Here is a 10806-nt window from a genome sequence, read left to right as displayed (position 1 = left end):
AAAGTGCCTAAACCAGAGCATCGTCACGCCATGAAACAGATTTTTGAACAGTGTCATAGTGCCGCCCTGCTGTCACAAAACGCTCCTGTGCATCGTTTAAAGGGCTCGAACAGGAAGCGGATTTTGTCGTTGAACTTCTTGTTGGTCGTGCGTTTGTTGTTGTGCAGTCAGACAGCTGTTCCACCCCACCTCCATCCATTCCATCACACACACACACACACACACACACACACACAGAAGAAGAGAGGCACCAGCTGGGGTCAGCTCAGGATATGCGTCCATGTTTATTTATTAGTCGACGGTCTGGGGTTAGTTTGTCAGCTACAGTACAGCGCACAATGCAACAAGCAGGTACAACATCAGCACACCTTAATATTGCAGTACACCTCCCGCCCCCCCCATCACATCCCCCCCCTGTATGTGTGTGTGTGTGTGTTTGAGTGTCGGACCCCTCGTCTCCACGGCCCCCCTCCCTCCACACACACACACACACACACTCCACTGTTATCACGTCCCTGCTAGATCCTGTGATACTGATTCATGTCATATCATGGCTACTGATGACAATACTGACCGCGTCATCGCAGCTGATAGTAGCACTGTTGTTATCATTAGCAGTATTCTTATTATTTATACCTAAAGTTTTTTGTCTTTTTTTTTTTTTTACAGGTTTTTCTGTTTTTTCCCAACGTGTTTATACGTATAAAAGAAGGCTGCAACAGAGACAGACAGACAGGCATCGGACAGACAGACAGCTGTACAGTCAGCGTCCGGAGCAGAGAGACAGACCGGAGCTGGACCGAGACCAGGGAGACGCTGAACAAGGCAACATGTTGGACTGGGGGTTATTACAGTGACGGAGGCCCTGCGCCCATTTGAGTTTACCTTCCTTCTCAAACTCAGAGTAAGCCGGCTAACTTCGTAAACTTGTTTCCTCTCCACGTCAGCCTTCTGTCAGGAGGAAGAATACAAGATGTCACTGTGGACTGAGCTCTCATCTGAAACCACGTGGAGACACTGTGTGAAGACTTAGTGTAGAGGAGCTGACTGCTGTGATTTATACACCAGTGGTGATTTATCAGCTCGACATGTCACCCTGTAAGAATGTGTTTTTTCTTTCCAGGCAACTGAGAAAGTTTTTCTCAGGAATGAAATGAATGTCTCGACGTCTGATAGATCTTCTTCCTCTGAGCCGCAGAGCTCCATTAAAACACATCAATGAGCCTCACTGTTCCTCAGGCTGACATGTTCCTTCATCAGCATCATTCATGGCTCAGTCCCACAGCACTACAGCACCAAATGTGATTAATCCGCCACTAAAAATAGTCCCCAACAAATACTCCTCTTCCTCCTGTTTGTGTGTTAAGTTACAGTGAGCAGCTGTTTCAGGAAATGACTGAACCTTTTTTTGAAGATAATTTAAAGATTTACATCCTCACCAGGAACCAATGGGCTCGGAGCTGAGAGCCACAGACAGGAAGTCAGACGGCACTGAGAGACGGACTAACACATTGTTGGTTTCAGTCTTTTCGTGGGATTTGCTGACAGTCATAAAAATAGACGGTAAACAGCATCATGAGTGCTCAGTGTGTGTGACATGACTCATCAGGCTCGTCCCTCCAGTCCCTCTCTGCTCCACAAACATTAGAAACAAACTCCAGCTCTGGGTCCAAACACACGGGAAGCCCCTGGTTGGACATCCTGCCTCGCATCATTCGTCAAACTGAGTTTGTCTGACAGGGTGAGGCCACAAAAATAAACCCTCTAAGTATTAAGATTGATTTGCAGTATCGCACCATCCAGGGCTGCAGAAGACATCGACGCATCTCGCCCGTGTCCATTAAAACAGCACCGCCCCGGCGAGGTGTATAAATGTTGACATTTATGACAGGACGTCTTAATAATCAATATCATCTGCTGCATCTCTAAGAGCTATAAAGAAAGTCGATGGAGGAGGGTGGTTGTTCTCGCTATGATTCTAGTCTTCTCTAAATGTCTCTGGGCTACTAATCGACACAAGAGGAAAAACTAAGAGGGGACGATGGTGTGGGGTGGGGGCGGGGGCGGGGGTGTATGATACAAAGGCTGCAGCAGGTCAGTGAAGGAGCGCCGCAGCACCAAACCAAACAGAGCACAATAAAAAAAATTACAATTTGATCATCTTATAAAAGAAGCAATGGAAATAAAAAAATGACAATCTCAAGGTTGTATTTACATTCAGAGAGCGATACGTCAGATTCTCTATGACTGCCAGCTCCTCCTCCTCCTCTTCCTCCATCCTCCCTCTCTCCTTCAGAGGGTCCTATATGGTTTTGCTACAGAGTTTCCATAGGCCTCCATTTTTATGCATTAGTATAGATGTGTGTGTGTGTGTGTGTGTGTGTGTGTGTGTGCGTGCATAGGGGTGTTTTTCTGTCTGTAATCACACTGTACGTCGGCCCTGACAGCTCTGTGCACTGCAACTCAAAAAAACTGATCAGAGAACAGCTTTTGGAAGAAAATGTGCTGCAAGTCACACAAAACTAAATTAATTAGAAAATAACTGTTTCCCAGGGAGACGAACACACCTGGGTTGTTGCTCATGAAGTTGAACTGTCAGTCAGTGGTGTTCAGTAAATGAGCATGTTGTTTTGTTTCCACTCTGATGATGATTCAAATATATTAAAGATATTTGCTGTTAATCAAATTCAAATGATACCTAATATGAGACTCATGCAATCTCATCTGAATGAAGCTGCTTCGTCTTTGTGTTTGTGTTTGCAGTGGTGTGAGCCCTCAGGGCCGCCGTAAAATCCGTGTTCTGCATTTTACCTGCTGAGCAAACACGAGGATGATGGAGGAGGAACGTGTGTGTCAGGAGAAATGGATGATTGACAGGTGGATGGACAGGAGGAGGGAGGAGAGGAGGCTCTCTTAAGGCAACAGATCTCCCATCGCTGCGTGTTACAGGGCAGGGATGGAGAGCATGGACAAACACACACACACGAGCGCACACACACACACACACACACACACAAGGTCCCAGTCACTCTTTAAACTCACGCACCAAATATCAACTCAATGACTTTTAAATGCCTCAGGGAGGGGCATGCATCTTAGGTTTGACAGCTGCGCACACATCAATAAATAGCAAGATCATTCCCAGACGCATGCACACAAACACAAATAAATAGCTTGCAAACAGCAAAAACAAAGAGACTCAGAGTGAAAATGATGCACAGAAAGTGAGAAACAGAACTGAGAATGGTTTCTAGAAAAACAAAGGTGACTTTAAATGTGTTAATGAGACTTAAGTGTTTGTACAAGATGAAATAATGTGGTGAAGACAAGAAATGACTGTTATCCCTTTACTTTTTTCTCACTCTTCAGCACGTCAGCCATCATCTTCCTCTCCTGGACTTCGTTGCACCAGCTGTTTGTGAACCCGTCACTACGTTTGTGTGTAAAAACCTTCTTAAACTGTTCGTAACTACGAGCCCCATTAAATATAAGTGTTCATTAAAGCCGTCGGTCACGTGTAAATCGGTTACCAAGTAACATCTGTGGCAGTGTCCAATCAGAAAGCTTTCAAAAATGTAAACATGAAGTCAATTGCAGCATCGATAACAGGCAGAAATGGTCACATATTGACTGCTCACATGTTGAGTTTTTATTCTTGTAGCAGGCAAAGCTACGGGTAGCTACAGGGTGTAAACGTTTAGCAGCAGCTAATCATTTGTGTGCTGCAGCTCGCTTTAATTCAGTGACGCGCAAATGAAAGTTCGATTTGATAAACAAAGTTTAAGGGAACAGCTGGTGCAACCGGCTCCCGTCCTCCACGTCCCTCCGTCTGTCTTTCCGAGAGACGAGTAAAGAGTTGTCTAATGTCTTTATGTGTTTGTAGGCGTGTGTGTGTGTGTATTTCTGTTTGTGTGTGTGTGTGTGTGTGTGTAAACTGGTTGTAGAAAAGGTGAGACATCCTGTAAACAGCTTCACTGCATAAACCTGTGGAATGTACTGAGACTGTGTGTGTGTGTGTGTGTGTGTGTGTGTGTTGCACTATGACATTGCAGGCAGTGGAGTCAGGAGTGGTCTGTCCCTTTGTGTTTTGCTGCAGGCAGGCAGTGTATATGTGTGTGTGTATTTTTCTGTAATGTGTTTATGTGTGTGTGGGTGTCTAGCTGGGCCGGTTCAGGATGCTCGACATGGATGGGGCGATGGGGGGAGGCGGGACAGCATTAACGGGCGAGGCGGGACCAGAGCTCTCGTTGCCGTGGGGAACAGGCCCCCGGCCGCTGTACTGGCCGATGAACGAGCCGTCCTCGTTGAACTGGATGTCCACGCTGTCTCCGTATTCAGCCAGGGAGTCGTCACTGCCCAGTTTACTTTCCCCGCAGAGGGACGGCTGGCTGTCCGAGCGCTTCTCGTCTGCATCGCTGAGAGACGACGAAGAGAGACAAAACATCAGCAATCACCATAAAGTCTCGTCTCAAATAAAGGCCTGGGCTGTGGTGGTCACATGTGCAACTGTACAGTTCAGTTCATGACGGACGTCAATGCAAAGTGGACGGCCTGTCAGGACTCCGCTAATGATGGAATCAGTGCTGTGGAAATGGACATCACATTGAATGAATCAAAACAGCACGTAAACATGGAGGAAAACTGTGGTGAAATTAGAAATAAAGGCCTGGCTCTCTCTGCCGCTGAGGTGGTTTAATCTAATGTAAGGACACACCATCACAACACAGTCATGGGCGCAACAAGCAAAACATGCATGTAAGAGTTCAAGAGGCGGTTAACTTCCTCACCTCTCCAGGGATCTGCAGGCAGTTAAGAAAGAAAGAAAAGTGAGTTAAAAAGGACGGAGGGCCACGAGTGTTAGAGGTTTACAGTCAAATGAAGTAAGCAGGTCATGAATTAGAGGTTTCGATCCAAAATAAAGTCAATAAAATGTGAACCACTGTTGGAAAATTATTAATATACAAACTATATGACATCATGACAAGCTGTTCTCATACTGACAATATTAAAATGGATAAATAATAGTTTGTCATTCCTCTCCTGAGAGGAAACCCACGATCGGACGAACAAAGCATCGTAAACGTAAACGTCAGTACGAGGAGCCCGAGATTAACCACGAAGAGCAGCTTCAGTTCACTTTCATATGCTGCATCATGAAACTGACAACTTAAAGGTCAGTTTATTAAAGTGGTGGAAAGTACTTTTACTTAAGTGCAGCACTTAAGTACAATGAGGTACTTTACTCATTTACTTAGTCTAAAGGGAAACATTTATATTTTTTAGTTTTGTGATGGCGCTCACCGTTCTTTCCTACACAGAAGGAGAACTTGTTTCCATACAGCCAATCAAACCTTGTATAAAGCAGCTACATCAGCGTTTTGTAATAAGCAGAGCAAACGGTCACTGCGTCACTGAGTCGGACCGCTGCTACACAACAGCTGCAGACTTTGAACAACAAGCCACAGAGGCTTTCCGGCTGAAGTCTTCTTCTTATCTTACTTAAAAAAACATGAACACGCGGCTTGTCCTCCACCTTAACTAGTTGGTCGAGTGACCACACAAACATTCACCAGGTCAAAGTGCACTGCTTATGTCAGCTTGCTGGGTAGATAGCTAATTAGCTGCTTAGCTTCAGCACATTGAACAGTATGTGCACATGTGTGTGTACAGTCCAGTTAAATGCTGGCGTGGTCCTTCAAAACCACTAACAATACGGTGTCGACCCGTGACTGTCTCTAATTCCCCTGCCGGGGCTCAGCCTACCAGCTGCTTTCTGGTTTTTCCCCAAAGTTTAAAAAGTACTATTATAAATAAAATAAAATAAAAAAAACTTACTGACATTATTTTTGAGGGTCATTAAGGGTTGGCGACTCTAGGGGGGAGATATTGTGTTTGATGATTGGAAAAAAGACTACACCACCATCTGCTGGCTGGAGGATGTGTTGCCACACCTCATACTGCTGTTGGATATCTACCCTTTGTTTTATAACTCGGCAACCATTTCTGCTTTATTTTGAATGTTTTATTTGCCCGTTTCATGTTGTTTTTCAGATTTTGTATGGATTGAACAAATAAAATACAGTTTGGTAGTTTTATTATCTGTTGGTGATGGAAATTATTATTTTTTTTTTTTGGTCATTATGACTGCCCAGATACTGAGATGGTGTGATGCCCTTTGCACAGTCTGTAGGCTTTGTATTAATGTTGATATATTTCCAACATCCCTTCTTCAAAACAATTAACATTGGCCCCTATGACCCACCTGTACTCTCCAAAGGTCTCATCTTTCATTGGCCGAGCTTCAGAGTCCACCTCCTTGTCTTCTTTGTCCTTCACTGTAGGAAAAAAAACCCCATCAAACTGTTGACTACAGCCTAAAGTCTGCATGTGCCAGTGAGTGCATTTAGCTGTGTACGGAATGTGTTTGTCTTACCTGCGTATTTGCCGCCCTTGCTGCGTTTGATAAGGCAGAGGATGAGCAGTATCAGCACCAGCAGCACGATGGCGCTGATGAGTCCTATCAACCAACCTTGGGCGGCGAACCCACCGGGCATCTCTGTCGGCACTGAGAGATGGAGAGAGATTGTCAACAATACCAGAAAAAAACTCTTCATCTGCTTACTGTTAGTTTTCAAATAATGGCAGTCACCTTCATTTACCTCAGTGTCAGAGACAATCAGGCGTCTATTCGGAGGCTTATATTAGAGACAGGCTCTTATTTCGAATTTTCCCTGTTGCTTGGTCAATGAAAAGTCAAAACTTTACAGAGTTTTTATGAGGCCTTTATTAGCGCACCAGCCCCCGGCTAGTTTACACCATGAAGTAAAAGACAATCACAACCAAACACATACCTGGTCCTGTGGTCCACGCCACCTCTTCCCACAGAGTGTAGTTTCCATGAATGATCATAAGATGGTACTGGGTTCCTGGTTGGAGCCCTGTCAGCGAATAGAAACCCTGTGTGGAGTTCACGACCTCTGACTCCTCCCACTGACCCCCGGCTGCAGCAACACACACACACACACACACACACACACACACACACACACACACACACACACACAAGAATGTCATGGATTAGTAAAGTTGTTGTTCATCTCTGTCGTATTCTGCACTGATGAATGTTTCCTCGCTCTCTCAACTCTTTCTCTTCTTTCTTTCTTTCCAATAACTTTTCTCTCTCTCTGCTGTGTGTTCTGATATTTCTGCTTCAGGTTCTTGTTGATCTTGAAAGTGTTTCCACCTCATAAAGCAGTCATGTCTCAAACTTCAGCAAACATCAAATGGGTAAGCCTATAAGCAATGTTCATTTAATAATTAATACTGGTATCCTCTTCCCTCTCATCTCCCTCTCTGTGTTCTCCTCCTCTAGATTTATCTTAGTCATTATGCAGCAAAGTAAATTTCCTCCATCTCCATCACCACATCTCTTCCCTCCACCCTTTTCTTACGGCTCTTCTTGAGGTAGTGGATGCGGAAGCCGTGGTTCCTTTCTCGCTCTCCGGGCACCCAGCTCAGGTTGAGTGACATGTTACTGGGAACTATGGTGATGTTGGATGGGGGAACTGGAAGGAGAGAGAGATACAGGAAGAGGTTTTAGAGAAAAGGAAACAGGAAGGAGGAACTGATGGATGTCATGAATGCAGCTGGACTTGACTGCTTTTGAAAACAGAATACTGTAAACAAACTACTGTAATTTCACCTCCTTCGAGCAGGGTGGCGCCCCTCCGTGTGATGGGAGGTCCGTCTCCAGCGGCGGTGCGTGCGATCACCTTGAAGATGTAATGGCTGCTGGGGTCCAGAGGGTCCAACTCAATGTGAGTCACACTGGGATCGCTGATAATCTCCATCTGCAATGGGCTGTCTCTGCTCTCCACCTCTACAGACAAACCAGCCGGGTGTCAGGCGGTGTACTGTACTTTTTTGAGTAGTACAGTTTTGAGGTATATTTACTTCACTTAGTAATTTGTTTTCAAGCTGCTTTTTACTTCTCCTCCACTACCTTTCAGAGGGAAATATCGTTCCTCTTACTTCATTTATTTGACAGCTACTGAATATACAAGTTACTTTGCAGATTAACATTGCACGTGCAGCAAAATGTTAATACTTCAGTAACCAATCACAAGGGCTGTTTGTCTACATGACAAATACTTATACTTCTGATACTTTAGGAACATTTGCTGATAGTACTTCTGAACTTAATTCAGGTTTTGAACTCAAGACCTAATGCAGTATTTCAGACCTTTATTGCTCTGAAAACTGCTTCCACCACTGGTTGTCAGCCATTTGCTAGAGCCGGCAGCCAGTTAGCTTAGCTTAGCATAAAACAGGGAAACTCAGTGTTTTGTACTGCCTTTACACTGGGATGTAATGTGAGTATTAATGAACGCAGACGTGCTGTTCCTTTGGACAGAGGCAGGTTAACTGTTGCCCCCCGTTTTTAGTTTTCAGAAAAGAGGAGGAGTTATGTACTTTTCCTTTTTGCCTCTTTCCTTCCTTCCTCTTCCCTCTTTAGGATTTATATTATATTACAGCCTTCCCTTGTGAGATATATTGTATATATAAAAGAGATTTTGATGTTGTGTTACTTTGGTCAAAGAACAGCAGTCCTGTCTTCAGCAGTCGGTTCCTGGTTTACTCATTTGGTGGCTCTGGTAAGTGTCTATTTGAAACTGGCTGTAAACTTTAATATAATTTCCTCCCCATCCCGATTTTTGCACAGTTCCTCATGAAATACCCAGTTGCAAACCTTACCCTGCTGATACTGCACCATGTATCCCAGCAGGATGCCATTGGTCTCAAGTGGAGGGGTCCAGTAGAGAATCAGGGATTTATCTGATGGGCTGTCAAACCTCAGTGATGCAGGAGGACCAGGAGCTACACAGTCATATGGAGCACAAACATACAGCAGTTAGCATGTCTGATAAATCCACCTCTTAGTTTAACTCTGCTTTTTATTTCGACTCACCTCCCTCTGGGGTGATGTAGTGGTTCGGTGGGGAGTGGGGGCTCTCGCCTTTGCTGTTAAAGGCGGTGACAGACAGCTCATAGTGAGAATACAGCCGCATCCCTGTCACGTCCTCTGAGTTCTTCATGCCGTGGACCACCACCACCCTGCTCTCCTTGTCCCTCTCCTTCCCTCGCTCCAACCTCTCCTCTTTCTCCTCCTCATGGTGCTGTTTTCCAAGAGACCTCCGGCCTCGCCCCCCCTGGGGACCCAACCTCCTGATGTAGATCTGACATGAAGGCAGACAGAAAACTAAATGAATGTGCAGTTCAATCAATGATTTCACCAAGACTGACGGATGTATTAGTGTTGCCAGGAATGCTTTGCGAGCTTTACAGCCACAGCTCAAAAGATCAGTCGTGACTGAAATAAATTCGCCACAACTTGGATTGAAGATTAATTGTTAAATCTTTTATCAAGCAAAATATTCTCTAGTTTCAGCTTCTGAAATGTGAGGTTTTGCTGTTTTACTGTGTTGCACATCACTGTACACACAATTCTTTATGTTGTGCAAAATTATGAAATTATAATACATTTCCACATCACAACTTTTTGGGTAGTCCAAAAATATTATTTAGCAAACTTGATGAAAATCAGATTATTTTTAATGAAGAGTGGTAAAAAACATGTTTTGCTAAATCTGTTCTGGCCTTCACTGATAGTCCCCCTGTTTGTCTTGAACTGTGCAATTCAGTTTAGGCCTCCTGGTGTTATGAGTGAAAGTGGCCACATGGTGGTGCTATCTGCACCTCAAGGTAATCAGCTCTTTCTGGGCTCATGGCCAAAGTTCAGCTGTCAATGCTATTAAATTCTTGTTCTCTTTTTAAAAAAATATTGAACTAACAGGACCAAAAACCCTCCTGGAGGTGGTACCTTATATCCCAGCAGCAGACCACGGACATTCTGGGCTTCGTTCCACGTGACTCTGACTGTGCTGTTCATCACGTTTGTTTCAACTCCAGTAGGAGCTTCCTCAGGCACTGAGAGAGAGACAGAGAGAGAGACAGAGAGAGAGAGAGAGACAGACAGAGAGAGACAGAGAGAGACATAGAGGGAGAGTGAGAGAGAAATCAGGAAAGCTAAGGGACTGGTTGCTGTTGCTGTCTTCTAAGCTGCTTCTCTATTGGAGCCTCTCTGTGTTTTCACTATTGATTAAATCTTGAGTGAATTTTGAATGAACTTATCAGATACATACGCCGCGGGTGATCTGGTGCAGTGTCCAATGATGACACAACAACAACAACAACAAGACAATTCCGGCACCGCCAAAATTTTGACAGTGGCACGAGGGGGCTGCTGGTCTTATTAACTGAATCAATGCTAACGGCGCTTACAGAACTAACGGAGCTAATGCTAGCATAGCTAACAGAGCTAACACTAATGGAGCTAACAGCTAATGGCGCTAATAGAGCTAATGATGCTAATGCTAACAGAGCTAATGGTGCTAACATTTCTAGTAGAGCTAGCAAAGTTAACGGCGCTAATGCTAACGGCGCTAATAGAGCTAACGCGTTGTGCCTGTCTATGTATATGAGGCTGTCTGTGTGTATTTATCTGTCGTTATGTGTGACTGCGTATGTGTGGGTCTTCGTCTGTTTGTGTGTCTGCTTGAACTACACATTTATCAAATTGTCCCAAGTATTTTGAACAAACAGCCCAACCAGTTCCTACATGGAGATGTATGTGGTATATGTGTGTCTGAATGTGTATGTGTGTGCGTGTGTAACTTCTGCCCCACCTGCTGATAATTACCTCTCTATCTCTCCCACTTTTTACCTGTTCCTGAACAGCCACTTTCT

General features: G+C 44.6%; 1 protein-coding gene across 1 annotated transcript in view; it reads right to left on the bottom strand.

Annotated features, from left to right (window-relative positions):
• Positions 1 to 494: 494 nt before the first annotated feature.
• LOC121612487 (neural cell adhesion molecule L1-like) overlaps positions 495 to 10806 on the bottom strand; it is a 44083-nt gene continuing 33771 nt past the window's right edge. Inside the window, exons 20-29 of the mRNA XM_041945392.1 lie at positions 9881 to 9987; positions 8969 to 9236; positions 8755 to 8877; positions 7703 to 7879; positions 7452 to 7565; positions 6852 to 7001; positions 6434 to 6565; positions 6263 to 6335; positions 4788 to 4799; positions 495 to 4415 (exon numbers count right to left, since the gene is read on the bottom strand). Coding sequence (XP_041801326.1) covers positions 4157 to 4415; positions 4788 to 4799; positions 6263 to 6335; positions 6434 to 6565; positions 6852 to 7001; positions 7452 to 7565; positions 7703 to 7879; positions 8755 to 8877; positions 8969 to 9236; positions 9881 to 9987 — 1415 coding nt within the window. The 3' untranslated portion in view covers positions 495 to 4156. The remainder of the gene's footprint in view (positions 4416 to 4787; positions 4800 to 6262; positions 6336 to 6433; positions 6566 to 6851; positions 7002 to 7451; positions 7566 to 7702; positions 7880 to 8754; positions 8878 to 8968; positions 9237 to 9880; positions 9988 to 10806) is intronic.

This window comes from Chelmon rostratus, chromosome 10 (genome assembly GCF_017976325.1).
Source record: "Chelmon rostratus isolate fCheRos1 chromosome 10, fCheRos1.pri, whole genome shotgun sequence".
Taxonomy (NCBI): Eukaryota; Metazoa; Chordata; class Actinopteri; order Chaetodontiformes; family Chaetodontidae; genus Chelmon; species Chelmon rostratus.
The sequence above is the reverse complement of the archived record's forward strand: the minus strand, read 5'-3'. Positions and strand labels throughout refer to the sequence as shown.